The sequence below is a fragment of the Bactrocera latifrons genome, unplaced genomic scaffold, assembly GCF_001853355.1.
Source record: "Bactrocera latifrons isolate USDA-ARS-PBARC rearing strain unplaced genomic scaffold, ASM185335v1 scaffold_1, whole genome shotgun sequence".
Lineage (NCBI taxonomy): Eukaryota > Metazoa > Arthropoda > Insecta > Diptera > Tephritidae > Bactrocera > Bactrocera latifrons.
This window is the reverse complement of record NW_017534407.1, coordinates 4,041,231-4,057,310: the sequence shown is the minus strand read 5'-3', so window position 1 is coordinate 4,057,310 and position 16,080 is coordinate 4,041,231. Positions and strand designations below refer to the sequence as shown.

The 16,080-nt window shown below is 40.4% G+C and overlaps 1 protein-coding gene across 2 annotated transcripts; it reads right to left on the bottom strand.

The window, feature by feature from the left end:
* Positions 1-8,164: 8,164 nt before the first annotated feature.
* On the bottom strand, positions 8,165-13,810 carry LOC108978566 (glycoprotein-N-acetylgalactosamine 3-beta-galactosyltransferase 1-like). 2 transcript variants are annotated; one of them, XM_018948914.1, is made up of 5 exons: positions 13,641-13,810; positions 13,091-13,548; positions 12,942-13,038; positions 8,861-9,133; positions 8,165-8,461 (listed from the first exon to the last, which is right to left on the bottom strand). In XM_018948914.1, exons 1-5 carry the CDS (start codon positions 13,728-13,730, stop codon positions 8,255-8,257), a joined length of 1,125 nt encoding a protein of 374 aa, XP_018804459.1. In that variant the 5' UTR covers positions 13,731-13,810; the 3' UTR covers positions 8,165-8,254. The 2 variants fall into 2 exon arrangements, with proteins under 2 accessions (XP_018804459.1, XP_018804469.1); XM_018948924.1 differs by having other exon boundaries at positions 13,686-13,810.
* Positions 13,811-16,080: the final 2,270 nt, after the last annotated feature.

Sequence of the window (16,080 nt, the reverse complement as noted above, 5' to 3'; positions counted from 1 at the left end):
TAACGCGATACCTTTTAAGTTTTCAAAGAAAAACTTACATTCGAGATCTCAACCGTGGTTGCTTCTAAGAAAAAAATAATTGAATTTCTGTAACAAGCAAAATTTACAAAGAAGCAGTGAACTACTAGCTTAAACTGGGTGAGAGCCAACCATTTCTTTAAATTTGATCAACATTTTATTCATCATCAGCTTATTATGTAATTATGCTATTCCTAAAACCCATGTATTACATATGCGTCGCTTACATCTCCATTTACTCATTTACTTAGAAAGCTCATGTAACGGATTTTTCAATAGGAGCCTGTGAAAGTATGTACATTCGATGCCACTATAGCTGTATAGAACTCGATTTCTTTTGCCATAGCCCCACTGGAAATAATTTAACGGCGTTCAATCGCACGAGCGAGGCGCCCAATTGACTGGGCCATTTCATGAGATAACACGTTGACGAAACTTCGTTTTCAATAAATCGATTGTGACATTCGCCGTGTGACTTGTGGGCCATTCTTTTGAAACCACATATTGTCCAAGTCCATATTATCCAATTCGGGTCGAGAATGTTTGGTTATCATTGAACTATAGCGATTCCCATATGGCCCAATGACGCCGCCGGTTCATAAACCGCACCAAACTGAAATTTTTCAAGATGCAATGGTGACTCATGGAGTACGTGTTAATTGCTGGCTGACCAATAGCACATATGCTGCTTGTTGACGAAGCCAATCAGCCAAAAATGAGGCTCATCGCTGAAATTCCGAACCTTTTTCTAGCAGTTGCTCAGCCTAATTCACAAACATACGACAATTCTGGTGGTCAAGCGATTCCAGTTCTTCCATCAATTTGAGCTTTTAAGGATGTAGGGCAAGATCATTTCCCAAATTCGCCCTAAAGAGATCCCAAAGACACGCAACGCTTGACAATGACGTGTGAGAGGCTGATTTTTCTAAACTACGGGCACTTCTTTCTTCGAAATTTACCTTTTTGACAACTCTTACTTGATTTATCAGCAATTTATATAGTTTACCATTTCATATTGAAAAGACTTACTCCAGAAAACCGTTTGCGAATTGATCAAATTTCATACCAAAATAATGGCTCGGTACGTACCGTGCGCACCAGAGTCGCTAATGCTGCGGCGAAGCAAAATATCAAAGGCGACGCAAATAAGTCCATCCACTATCGCATCACTTTTGGTTTGATGGGAATATAAATAAACAAATTATTGCATTTGGAGTGATGATAATGCACAAGGTGATCTCTATGAGGGAAGTGGTTCATATTTTTTCAAAGTTGAAGCTGGTCATAATATTACAATAAATGGCGACTGTATAATGAATTTTTTGTACCTGAATTGAAGAATGTTTATGTGGTCGTTTGGGACCTTTGGTTTGAACAATTCGGCGCTACATGCCACACAGCCAACGAAACAATGAATTTATTGACGGAAACTTTTGGTAAGCGCGTTAACTCGCATCATGGTCCTTTGGGGAAGCCTATGAAATCGTGCGATTTAACACTCTTTCTGAATTCTTCTTAGTGAAATTATATGATTTTGCTTGTTTATAAAGACAAGCCCAAGACGCTTGTCGCCATGAAAGGAAATATTCGGCACATGAACCACAGATTTTGATGAATTCAACATCTGGGCAATTAAATGAATACTTAGTCGACGGTCTGAGATCAAAATTTTACGCACACGATTCACATTCTCGGTGTTTGTCGAAGGCTCAGGTCTTCCAGCACGGTCTTCATCAGCAGCCCCTTCCCGGACCTCCAAAAAGGGCACCGAAACACACCAATGCTCTCTAAAGCAAAGGCTTGGTAATTGATCCTATAAAACGTCTCTGTCGAAGATTTACCGAGTTTAACACAGAAATTAATCGCGAATCTCTACTCTAACGAACGCTGCATTTTCAACTTGCAGCGCTCACAGCAACACGTCGCAGGAAAATGTTTGTCCTGACTCTACAGGTGCTCGAAAACAAATGTCCCTAGTTTGTTGCAGTGGAAGAAAAACAGTTCTATTAATTTCGGAACAAACCCTATGTGGTGATTCAGTTTTATCAAAAACACGGAGCTATGAGTTCATGAGACATGCCCCGTTCCGGACGACATTCGACCACTTCAAATGATAAAAATATTAAAAAAGTGAATGTTGAAAATCGTCAGGAAAGTGTGAGAGAGATGGCAAGAGAGCTCGACATCTCTCGTGAGTCCTTTCGAGTGATTCTGGTGAATATTTTGAGTATGAAACACGTTCTTGCTCGAATTTAAAACCAAAACACCATCAATCAAGCACCGTATTCACCAGATTTGGCTCCGTGTGATTTTTACTTGTTCTTCAAACTGCAATTTCCGTTCCATAGAACCCGTTTTAAGTCGATTGAAGAGATATTGAGGATTACTTTGAAAGCGACAAAATAAATATTGATGAATAACTAATTATTATTGCGTTTTATTTTGTGCTAAGTTCCGCAATAATTTCATTTTTTTCTTTTCTTTTTCGATTGTAAAACACTGCCGGCGGCCTGACACCTCAGAACGCGGCAGTTGAGAGCAATTCCAGTGCATTTGCTGAGAGAATGCTGTTCTATCTTGTCTAACTATTTATTATTTATTTAATTATTTCGAAATCTTTGCTCACCTTTTCAAAACCCAATCTAGTCGTGCGCCTGTAAAAGTATTGTAATGTAAATCTCGAACACACGCTCAAACAAAAGCTGCCAAAATGTACGCGAGTCAAACGAAACCGTGATTTGCATTTTAATCATTTACAAGGTTGTCAAATGGGAAATACAAACTGAGCGTCAAAWAAAMAAAAAAAAAAAATGGGTTTGCGAAACCAGTTTCCAGCCTGCATATTAGGCCCCCTGCAGCAGCAACCCCGTGCATTGCACAAGCTACTGACATGTGGTAAGTTAAAACTTAGAGAACATATGTACGAGTTGGTATGCATCATCGATGCCATCAAGCTGTTGTAAAACTAGTAAATGAAATATGTAAAAATATTTCAAATGAAAATCACAAACCCTCGGCAAATGAGTGTTTGCCTGCATAACGAGTTTGTGCTCGCAGCGCTTAAGAATAGGCAAAGCGCCTGTGAGTATGCTAACACATGTGCAGATCTATGATTGTCAGCGCGCGCGCACACATATACAACGCAGCTTTCTATTAACAAAAGCGCGTGACGAAAAAGATATGCAAATTGTAGAGAGATTAAGCGCAATCCCTTCGCGCACACGAAATTCCAGTTGGAAATGAACGAAGTGTGCCCAACCCTTAACAACAGACATTACGCATGCTTAACGAACCGGTGACGCAGGCACGTTCCGGATAAAAACGCAGAGACTTGTAACGAAACGCAATTACGTGCCGACCTAATGAGCGCTTAGAAAGCGCCGTGTTTTTTTTTTTTTTTTTTTTTGCTTTTGAGAAAGCGCCAGCTTTTTTGTTGTGCTGTTGAAGAAAACTCGTTCTAATGAACTTGCGAACACGCCGGCGCGTCGATGCGCTATAAATATGTATGACAGCAATGCAGACACCTTTGAAATTCAAATTTATAGGTGTGCTGTTATGTATGCGCATATGTTTGTGTGTGCGCGCTTAACTCTTTCGACTGAAAATAAACAAAAATTAAAACATTTATTTGCTTTAATTACCAAGCGACACGCTGCGGCATGACGCGCGCCAGCAAAAAGGTGGAAATTTCAATGCGGACTGCCTATTGTGTCGAATTTTCTTTCTTTTTTTCAGCACTGCTGTGCTAGTGGCAACGTCAGCTGCGTAGCTTGGCAGGCATAGCTGACGCGCGCGCATAGTAAAGAGCTCGTAAATCCTGCAGTCAACACAAAGGCGCTGCGCGTGTCATGCCACCACTTCGGATTCTGCATTCAACGTTGGAATAGCGGCGTACAAACGCGCGACCCTTAGCTTTTCCTTCTAACTGACGAGGAGCGCTTGGTCGCCGCTACTTCATTTTCACATTTCATGTCCATAAATAACAAAAAGTACACGAAAAATGCGCTGAAAATTAAGTAGAGTACAATACACTTACGCGCACCCTTTATACAAACCCACACACACATGAGCATACGCGCATGTATGAGCGTTTGGAATCTCTCCAGGTAATTTTCACGTGTGCATCACGTTTTATGTGATTTTCCGGTTCACTCATAATCTTTGGCGCTACAGTTGTGTGCGTGTGTATGTTTGGCGCTTGGCGACGCGTGCCACCACTACTCGTACAGCGCGGCACCGCAATGCGACCGACCGCCACAAAATGCAAACGCGGACGCGCCGCAACAATGATAAATTGGCGAACGTCAATGCGAACGCAATGCGCCGCGCCGCGCTGCTGTGATCGAAGGCGAAAAATGTGTGTTTACACCACGCGTCACATGATAAATTGCCACATGCCACTCGCATCACACAAAGCCATGCAACGCCGCTACTGCCAATGCCACCACAGCCCCTATTATGGACGGGCGCACGAACGGAGGGCACACTCTTAAGTGTTTGTTCTTTTTATTGCATGCAGTAGTTGCACGATTGCTCGGTTGCCATTCTGCCTTCTTTTTTTGCAGTTCCTCTTCGCTTTAATATGAAGGTATGTGCTCGTATTTCTCAAGTCGCTGTGGATTAAGAGTTAACGTTGCGCACTGCAGAGTTCAAGTTTGTAATTGGATATCGGTACAGGCGTTCAACGTCCATCCGTCCGTCCACTGATGCGTCTGTGTGCCCGTGTTTACAGCGCCCCCTTCATACTCGCTGCATACTTAAGTGATAATCGAAAAGATGGATTTTGCACACGCATCCGCGGAAGAAGAATCATGAAAAATTGCTTCGTTCAGTGGGTGATTTTCCATGTGCAGACTCGTCCTCCGTTTTTGCTACGCGGCAAGCAATTCAAGTGACGGATTTGCCATAAAACTCATTGACAAGACTTTAAAGGAATTGAGGGGAGTTTTGGGTATGCGAAAAAGGGTGCGTTTCATACCTCAGTAACTTGGCATGACTTCTTATGTCAAACAGTTTTAAATTTGCTTGTAATTATATATAATCAATCAATCAGAAATTTGATTGTATAAAAAGTGATTTTATGCTGTACATACTTAAGGGTTAGTGATAAATAAATGAAAATCCCTTCCATCAGCATTGAAAACGAAACAATTTTGTGTTGAGTATTAAAAATATTTTTTTTTTTTTTTGCAATTTACAATTTTATAAAATAATGCTATCACATATGGAAATATATATAAAATGGGTGGGTCTCAAATTTCCGACAAAGTTTTCAAGATTCAATACATAAGTATATACCCACATACATATGTACTATATATTTAGTATAAACACATTTACAGTTTTGCTAAATATTCGTTCCCGATTCCTTTACTGCTGATAATGGAAGCAACGATTTTATCCAAAAAGTTAAGGTATCTAAATGTTTAAGCCCTTCTATGGTAAATGACTAATCAACTCTTCTGAGAATATGTCGCAGTTCAAACATCTTCTTTTTCTTTAATGGCGTAGACATTGCTTACGCGGTTATAGCTCAGTTTACAAAAGCACGCCAGTCGTTCTTTCTTTTCGCTGTTTGGTAGCAATTGGAGATTGCAAGTGCAACCAGGTCTTTCCAATGGAATCGAGGTCTTTCTCTTCCTTTACTACTCCCGGCGGTACTGTGTCGAATAATCTCAGAACTGAAATGTTTTCATACATACGGACGACATGATCTAGCCAACATAGCCGCTGTCTCTTAATTTGCTGAACTATATCAATGTCGTCGTATAACTCATACAGTTCATCGCTCCATCGACTACGGTATTCGCTGTTGCCAATGCGCAAAGAATCATAAATATAATGAAGAACCTTTCACTCGAAAACTCGTAATGCCGACTCAACAGATGATGTCATTGTCCATGCCACTGCACCGGATAGCAGGTCGGAGATGAAGAGGGACTTATAGAGTTTAGTTTTCCTCGAGAGAAATCATTACTTCACAATGGCCTATTGAGTCCGAAGTACCACCTGTTGGCAAGAGTTATTCAGCGTTGGATTTCTAGGCTAACATTGTTGTTGTCGTGTTAACGCTGGTTCCAAAGCAGACGAAATTATCTACGACTTCAATGTTATGACTCTCAACAGTGACGGGGGGAGACTGTTTGTTTGATGACAGGAGATATTTCGTCTTGCCCTAATTCACCATCAGACCTACCTCATATCAATATCATCGGCATACGCCAGAAGCTGTACACTGTTATAAAAAATTGTACCTGCTCGATTAAATTCTGCAGCTCGTATTATTTTATCCAGCAGTAGATTGAAGAAGTCACATGATACGTAGTCGCCTTGTCGGAAACCTCGTTTGGCATCGAACGGCTCGGAAGTGTGCTTTCCGATCCTGACGGAGCTTTTGGTTTTGCTCAACGCCAGTTTACACAATGGTAATAAATTAAATTATCGACAACATTGTATACAACGAATGTCTAGCTCACACCCTTCAAATGTTTGTAATCAAATATTTGTCAAGTCTTTTAAAGGGGTATGGTGACCAAGTTGGTAGATAGAACTGGTTTAGCCATCAACACAAATGAAACGGCGCTGAATTTATTTCCGTGGTGGCAGAAGATCCCAGTTATTTCTCTCCCCGCGTGAAAACCAAATATTTGGGAAATAGTAAGGTAGGTATTGGGAAGAGGTTGGGTCTCTACTATCGAGAGCCGCATTGAACTCGCTGACGGTGTGCCCAAGTCTAGTCACAAAGTTTTTGTCTTTCATTTCGTCAGATTGGGAACGAGTCGGTAATCAACAAATAAAACTGGTTGGTGTTCTGACTGAACATTATTCAATTGATTCAAATTGTCAAACATATAAGGAGAGGCAAGATTGAAAGATTTACTTTCCTTTATAACTGTCCAGTGTTTACTAGACTGATGTTGAAACATCTCGGTCTACATCTCGATATACATTCGACGAACTTGACGAAATGGCAAGGATTTATAATGAGCGCCTTAATAAATTTGTGGTAAACTAAAAAGATTTTGTAGATGTATAAGAGATATATATCTAGGTGTTTTGGTAATCACAAGTAACTAGCTTGCACAGCTATCCTAATGGAATTCTTCGCTTCCTTTGCCGCGAGGATTAGTTCTAACTAATCTAGGCTACTAAAGTCGGAACAAATAATTCGTTTTTACCATATTTATTTTAAGTGACGCCGATGAACAGAGAACATTAGAAAACAAGCTTGAACAACTCAATGCAAAAAATGTAGTTGAAAAAATGATAATCAGGGACGAAAACTGGCAGCAAATATCCTCGTATGTGAAAAATGTACCACTTTTTCTCAATTAGCGTAGACACCGTTTACGCGGTTATAGCAAAGCCGTGCCAGTCGTGGTGCCTTTACACTGTTTGACACCAATTGGTGATTCCAAGCATAGCCAGTTTCTTCTCCAAATAGTTTTTCAATTGCCTACTAAGTCCGAAGTAGCTCGTCTTGGCAAGAGCTCTTCTGCGTTGGATTTCGAGATCAACGTTGTTGTTGGAGTTAATGCTGGTTCTAAGATAGACGACATTATCTAATACCAGACCCATTCATTTTTTTCTTTGTACAACGTGGAGAAAGCAAGACTAACGGCGCGGTTATTGCAGCCAATTAAAACATTGTAATCGGCGTACGCCAGCAGTTTAACACTCATGTAGTGGATTGTACCTTCTCTATTCAGATCTGCAGCTCGAACTATTTTTTCCAGTAGTAGATTGAAAAAGTCACCCGATAGGTAGTCGCTTTGTCTGAAACACCAGACACGAAAAAGACATGGACGCAGATCCTTCGAAGTCGAAGAATTCGAGACAATAGAAGGCGGGCCAAATAGCTTGATGCTGGCTACAAAGTCGTAGGCATCGCTGAACGCAGAAAGAGTAGAAACCGACAAATAAGTCCAGCTTGGAAAAATTACGCTGAAGTAGTACGAAAGCGTTCCCGGAGCAAGGGAAAATTCCATGGTAGACGGGTGGAGTGTTTCAGTGATTTTATGATGATTATCTCTATATGTTGCAAAGGCATTTTATACCCTCCTTACGGTTTCAGAAAAAGTCATATTAAAAAATTAAAACATAATTCGATTCTTTGAATAATATATTATTTACATATTCACACGATTAAAATAAGGTACAAAAAGGTATACAAAACTGACAGCTGCTAATTGTTTTTATAGCTATTCAACTTAAGATTAAATAAATGACTTTGTAACTAATCCTCATCCTTGAAAATGTTATTGGACAATTCGTGTTGCCATTTCTTCATCAGCGCCGACATGTTGGCTTTCGCAGGCAGAGTGTCGGCCACATTGCCCACACCAAAGGGACGCAATTCGTAGAGGAAATATTCCAAAACGTAGAACTCCTTCGGCTTAATGTAATGAAAGGAAATGGCGCTGCGCGAGCAACACTGCAAATTCTGAAATTTAAATGCGAAGAGAAAGCAAAATAAAATAGAAAAAAATCTCATTAAAAAGAAAGGATAAAAGCACTTCCTTCAAATATTGTTATAAACACATACACACACACACCGAGAGACAAATTAAGCAGTTGAAGTTTATATAAAGCTTGCCAGCGTAAATAAAAGCAATTTGGCAAATCTAACGAAATTAAACGAGCAATAAAAATAGCAAACGAGTAAGTAATTAATCTCCATTCGACAGCCGACAGTCGACAGTTGCAATTTCTTGCTCCACTACTCGTGCCAACACGGCCACCCAACAGCTCCACTACACCTAACCTCATACTTTCAGCATTCGCACTTACATACACTCTCTCTCCCCACACGCTGTGTGTATGTTTCGTGTGTCCAACTGACCTTATCGCGTTTGTAGAACAGGTATAATGGATACCATTCCGACGTATCGACAGGTATCAGATGTATCGGCGCCAATGGATGGAAGCGTTCGGCGCCCTCATCGTCGCGCGCATCGCCCGCCACAACGCCAGCATTCTGCAAACAAATGCCCATCTCTTTGTCCTCGGAGAGTTGATTTTGCGAGCACGCCGTGCTGTTGGCGGCAACTACCTCGGCGAAGCGACGCAACGCGGCACGGCTGAGCACGTAACCGGCACCACCAGACATGTAACCCTAATTTCGCCAACCAAACAAAAAGAAATATACAAAAACAATAAAAATCAACAACAAAAACAACAAAAAGGCATTACAAAAATATAGAGTACAGATGAAAATGAAATAAAGGAATCAGTATAAAAGCAAATGCCAAATTTGTGCAAATATGTGAATATTGCGCGCGACAGCAAATATTGCGCGAGTATACGTTTGCTTAACATACTCCACATACAGTCATACAAATATATATGCACACACATGTGTACAAAATATAACGATGTATGTGTAATGCTGGTGCAGGACGCGCGCTTGACTCAGGCGTGAATTGAGAGTGTGGGAATGGCCGCTGGGTGGTGGCTGGCAATCCGTTGCTCGTGCAGTTAATGTTGTATGCGTTTAACGGTGATTTTTGGGAATGTCTGCAGGTACCGCTATGCTCGCAATTTTGGTTATGTTAGACAAATAAGTAAATATATGCGTGTGTGTGTGTGTGTTGGTGTGTGATTGTGTTGGTTGGTTGTGTGATGGCGTTTGCCAAGCAAATATTTGCTATTGGGTCACACGGTGTACAGAGAGCAATTTAAACAACACACGAATCCTTTACGTTCCTTTATTTGTGGTGCATATGCGACGCCTGAGCAATGCAGGGTAAATACACATTACAATTCATATTTTCAAATTTTGTGAAATTTAGAATCAACTTCTAGCAAGTTAGTGGCTTCTCAGATTTCGCTTTTATTTGAGAATACCTTGCACCAAAGTGTTAGTCAAAGTATCGCATATTTGAAACGGCAACATTTTACTATTTTCCTTACATCTTGTGTATATTCCTCTTCCTTATTGGCGTAGACACCGCTTAAGCGATTATAGCCGAGTTTACAACAGCGCGCCAGTTGTTATTTTTGTTTTCGCTGTTTGGCACCAATTGGAGATTCAAAGTGTAGCCAGGTCCTACTCCAACTGGTCTTTCCAATGGGGTAGAGGTCTCCTTTTGCTTTCAACGGCGGGTACTGCATCGAATACTTTCAGAGCTGGAGTGTTTTCATCCATTATACGGACGACTTGACCTAGCCAACGTAACCGCTGTAGCTTAATTCGCTGAACAATGTCAATCTCGTCGTATATCTCACACAGCTCATCGTTCCTTCGAATGCGGTATTCTTCATATTTTGTCGAACTATAAATCTTACGCAGAGCCTTTATATGGAAAACTCGTTGCGACTCATCAGATGTCGTGCGCTGGGTAACTTGTAGAGTTTGGTCTTTGTTCGTCGAAAGAGGACTTTACATCTCAGTTGCCATCTCAATCTGAAGTAGCAGCCGTTGGCAAGAGATTTCGAGGCTGGCATTTTTATTGGTGTTAATGCTGGTTTCAAGATAGTCGAAATTATATACGACTTCGAAGTTGCGACTGTCAACAGTAACGTGGCCCTTGTTCACGGCAATATCATCGGCGTACGCCAGCAACTCCTATAGAAGATTCTACCCTCTCTATTCAGCTTTGCAGCTCGAATTAGGAATAGATTAAAGAAGTCGCATGATAGGAAGTCGCCTTGTCTGAAACCTCGTTTGATATCGAACGGCTCGGAGAGGAACTTACCGCTCCTGACAGAGCTTTTGGTATCTTGTGAACATGAAACCAAAATAATTGCGCCGACCTGGCGCCCAGAGTGAATCAAACCATCTTTTGATATACTGTTCTAATGTAAGCCGTTTTCCATTGAGGGTGTACTGTAACGCTCGGAACAGGTTATAGTCGGAAGGGACAAGGTTTGCGACCATAACACGGATTCATTAAAACTGTCCAGTGGATGTTATCCAAATAGTTTTTAATCGGTTTCGAAACATGTAGATTTCACATGTGGGGTTTCGCCTTTATTGTTACCGTAATGAGTCAATTCGATGCAAAAACAACTTTTTTAGTAGCGTACTAGCAGCATATCGGACATCCAAAAGCGCATATCAATGTCTCTTGGCTTCAATTCATATGGGATCACCATTCATTGCTCTTGAATGTAGCCGCCTCATTTAAACGTTTTCAAAATTGCTGTATGTAAAGAATGTGACGGCTCCTTTAAATGTTTTGATAGAAGTCAATGGATCATTTAGTACCAAACAAATTGAATATATTTTCATTAAAAATATATATTTCATTAAATCTAACCCATGTGACTTCAAAGACTTATGCAACATCTACCAATTATAAGGCGTGATTTGAGAGCTTGTCAGTGTGTTCAGTAAGGTTTTCCATTTTATCACGCCACGTTTCACTTTGAGGAAAAGTTTGGAAATTATGCAAGATTATTAGGCGTAATCACATTCATCGAAAAACCAACTTCTCATATTAGGCTCATTTCTGGCTTAACCAACAAACAAAATTGTCGCTATTGGGGTGTGTTAAATCAAAGTTCTCTGCAGACAATGCTTATCTGTCGGTTAATTTCTAAACCAATAAACCAGCAACGCTCGAGGAGCTCGAGGACAACATTCCGCGGGATCTAGCCGAAATTCAAAAATCAGTGACCATTTCGCCGACATTTTATTAAAATCTTGAGATCGCATCGGTTTGATGTCGCGATCCATCAATGGCATGCGGCTACTGCAGAGTATATCATATAGTGTAATCTTTTCTATCTCTCCACAATCCCATTTACACAACCGGTGTTCTAGTGGTTTATATAATAGTACCGCTTTTAGTATGGAATACTTTAAGTAGTAAGGTCTACCTTTAGGGTACCTTACCTTCAAGCAACTTCACTACCTTCAGGGTAGACCTTACAATGTGAATTGCAGCCATATATTTTAGCATCAAACAACATTAACTTCTTTGCGCTGGAAACAAATTCATGGTTCAGCGATCCTCTTCTTTCACAACGACTTTCAAACAGAGTAGTGGTTTTTCTGAAGACAATGCTTATTGGTCGGTTAGGTTATATTGATATGGTAGGTCAATTAGCCACGCATAGACATTGACCAATTTTGGTGCTTTGCGATATCAGATGGATTTCAGTTCCTAGGTCCAAGAGCAGTAGTCAACCCTTAGGATGCCTGCGTTTGACGCGAATTTTACCAGACTATGTGGCCTCACTATCGATACTCATCCAGTGTTTCATTGTTTCCTTAGTGCCTTGCTCTAGACATTTCCTGCTGTATTCTCAATATGTCATATGTCCCCTTCTGCAGGCGTGTGTTGCCACCAGACACTGATCAGTTAGTATTCCGATCATAGTCCTACAGTCTTTTTTATCAAGTGCCAGTGGGAATTCTGTGTACTTCAAATCTACCGTCTTGCAAATTAATTTTGCAATTTTTCACCCATGTAGTTCGTTCCATCGGGCTTTGACTTTCTTTACCATGACTTTCTCTAGATCATCGTATAGACAATGCATGGAGTCTCACTGTTGTTTACGTTTTCGGGTATTAGCCCATGTTGGCAATATCGTCCACTATTTCATTGCCCTCTATGCCTTTGTGGCTTGGTACACAATAGTAGTAAAGTTGCTTGCTTCTCGCAACACTTTTCACCCCGTCTTCCAAGACACTTCCGGCCGATATGCGATACGATATTGCTGTCTTGATTGCTGCTTGGCTGACGACGTAGATGGAGACTCTGAAATACCTGCAGGTACATTAGAAGATAGCTCCGCGTCTTTCGTAACAGCAAAGCTTAGGTTGAATTATACTTCAGAGCGTTGCGCCTAGCTAACATACCTTTACAACAACCATCATTTTCTATGTTTACTTCGAACCTTCTTTCACAGTTAAAAAGTGGGTTCATATAGTTGGTCGGTATAGTTAAAAAAAAGTTACACACCTAATGATTTACCTGCTTAACAAATGGATGAAATTTACAGCCGAAATAGACCGGAGCATCTGGAGAAAACTGATATAGGAACGCACGCAAATTCTCCATAATAAAGTAACTGAAAGTTAACAGTAAAGTAAAAAGCGTAAACAAAACGCGCATCAACGCACCTATCATCGTCGGCTTTGAGAAACCAATCCGCCTCATCGGCATGATGTTCGTAAATATACTTGAAGGCTGCGCGTGTCTTGTACCACAAATAATCACGACCCTCGGGCACATCCAAGACCACACTATCCAAGAAACTATCCGCTTTGGTGCTCATGAAGAGCAATTTATTGCAGCGTTTACCCCACGTGTTTCTTATATGCACTGCACGCTTCAAATGGTTCTCCGGCATGGTCATAATCCAGCACAGCACACGGGTATTATTGAACAAAAACTCCGGAAGTGCTTCGGCATCCTGCGCCGACGTCTGCGTCAGCGACTGTGTGGAATTTGTGTAATTCAGCCGCGCATTGTTGCTCAACTGCTGCAGCTTGACGTAATCCCAGAAGTCCGTGAGACGTACGCCAACAATCAAGCCAATGAGCAAGCACACAACGTTTCTAAAGAACATATTCGGGAACTTGTTTTCCCATTACAATGTGATTATTATTAAAACTCTATATATATATTTAGTAAATCTTTAAAAAATATGAGTAAAAACCGGATGCTCACTTTCACTCTCAAGTGCAGCGTAATCTTTTTGAGTTTAACACCTACGTAAACAGCAGCAGCAGTGAAGACGTAAGTCCAGCCACCTTTCATTCACATTATTTCAGCGACCGACCGCACAACCGTGAATTCGAGAGCCACAAAGCGCGCCAATACGATCGAACCAACTTGTGGTCCAGCTGAAAGTCAACTGAGTCATTTGTATGCGATCATCTCAAGTATCGTATTTCGTCTTCAACTTTTCATACGCTCTTCAGCATACCGCGCTCTCTGAGGCTATCATTGTGATAAACAGCTGGGAGCGAACACATAGCTTTGAACTTGAACAGCCTAAAAATACCAGCGCGTCACATTCCAAAACAAACCAAAACTTGGCCAAAAATTATGGAATTAAATGGAATGGCATGGAAGAGTAAGCAGCATTAACAGTGTGATGCTCAAAAGCAAATGGTAAACAAATAACATATCGTTGCTCGCTGCTCGCTGCTTTGCCCGCAAACTTAATTTCGTGTTTCAAGCTCCGTTGAGCCAAAAACCGGTTCGTCTCAGTGTCGAATTTGAATATACATATGTAAATAATAATAAAGCACGATCTTGCTCATTGGGAATTGAATTCTGACTAAAAATATATTAACAATCTTTACAAAAAATTAATATGCGATATCAGCTGATGACTAATGCCTATAATGAGCTCGACCAAAATCGCTAAAACGACGCTACAACGTCAATTGAAAAGGTAAATCAAAAGAAACTCTTCTCATAAAATGTGTCTATCAGTCGTTCCTTCTTTTCGCAATTGGCGGTAGCCAACCCGTGTGGAACCTGGGGTTAGAGTCACTCGAACATATTCAGTTTAAGGGTTCGCTGCGATCTAATTGCAGCGTCTGCAATTGTAAGCCTCACTAGGCGAGTAGTATCTAGTAAAGTTCTGCGCTTGGTTGGGACCCACACCCAATGAAAAGGAAAACAGTCGGTTATGTAGTATAATATATCGGTTAAAAAGATTGTCAACTAGTGTGAGTGAAGTAAAAAAATCATATCAGGCATGCAGTCTTCTGCAATTCTACTGTGGTCAGTCACCTATATCAATCTAAGCCGTGCTAGATATAAGGAACCGAGACATTCCTTCACTAGTTTCGAGCTCACGGCCAAGAAAATATAGCAGCCATACTGAGAGTGTACACGAAGACCGTGGAGAGTCGATTCAACTCCGTTCGCAGCAACTCGGACTGACGTATGGAATTACTTGGCATATTTTACGTCGAGATCTTAACTTGAAAGTGTACAAAATACAGCGTATGCAAGAAGTGAGGCCTCTGGACCTTCCCAAGTGACATCGCTTAGCCCTATAAGCTATTGAAAAGTCCCGAGAAGATCAGAAGTTTTCGAATCAAATTCTATTCAGCCTATTTCTGGCTCAAAGGGTATAACAAGAAAAGTAGCGGCATTTAGGACAAAGAGCATCCTGAAGACATTCAAGAGCTGCCATTTCATGCAGAAAAAAACCACGGTTTGATGTGATTTGTGGACGGGTGGAAGGAAGCATCGGTCCATATTTCTTCAAAAATGATGCCGGTGAGAACGTAACCGTCTCAGCGACTGTTATCGCGCGATGATAACCAATTATAGGATTTCTGAAATTGAAGTTCGTGATCTCGGAGACATTGGGGTTGGACTAGGTCAATTGATTTGTTGAGAGAACACTTCAGTGAGCAGATAATTCCACGTTTTGGGCCGGTCGATTGTGCATTAAGATCCTGTGTCAAAGTCAATGCGGATAATCCAGCTTCGATTCAGGCCTTGGAGCAAAACATCACGTGTGTCATTCGCCAGTTACCAGTCGAAATGCCACAACCAGTCGTCCAAAATTAGACACAATAGATAGACCATCTGAGACGTAACTACGGCCAACATTTGAAAGAAATAATTTACAAAAAATAAATGCCAAAGAATGTTCTTTCGAATGATATTAAACATTCCCCTTTAAATTTAAAATTTCTATGTTTTTTCTTAAAAAACAGTAGGGTCTACAAAAATTAAAATTTCTTATAAAATTATTTAAGAAAGAAACTCGCAAGAAAGTCTTTATTTTTTTTACAATGAAACCCTAACCCCTCCCTCAAAACATCAATTTCGCCGAAGAAACATATTTCGACAGTTAAATTTCCCCCACTAAAAAATTGAAAGGCAATTTCAATTCATTAAATGTATCCATATTAAATATATTTATTAGGTATTTAATTCTGTTGTTGTTATACACATTTCAATATTCATTATTTTTCATACTTTTATATTCACTTTATTAATTTTTAATATTAAGCTAATTCCTCATTACACTTTATTAAAATATTTTTGTATTTTTTAATTGGTTTTAAGGTAATCCAAAAGTTTTTAGCAAATTTTTAAACATACACAACCCACTGTGCAGGGTTCATTCACCCAT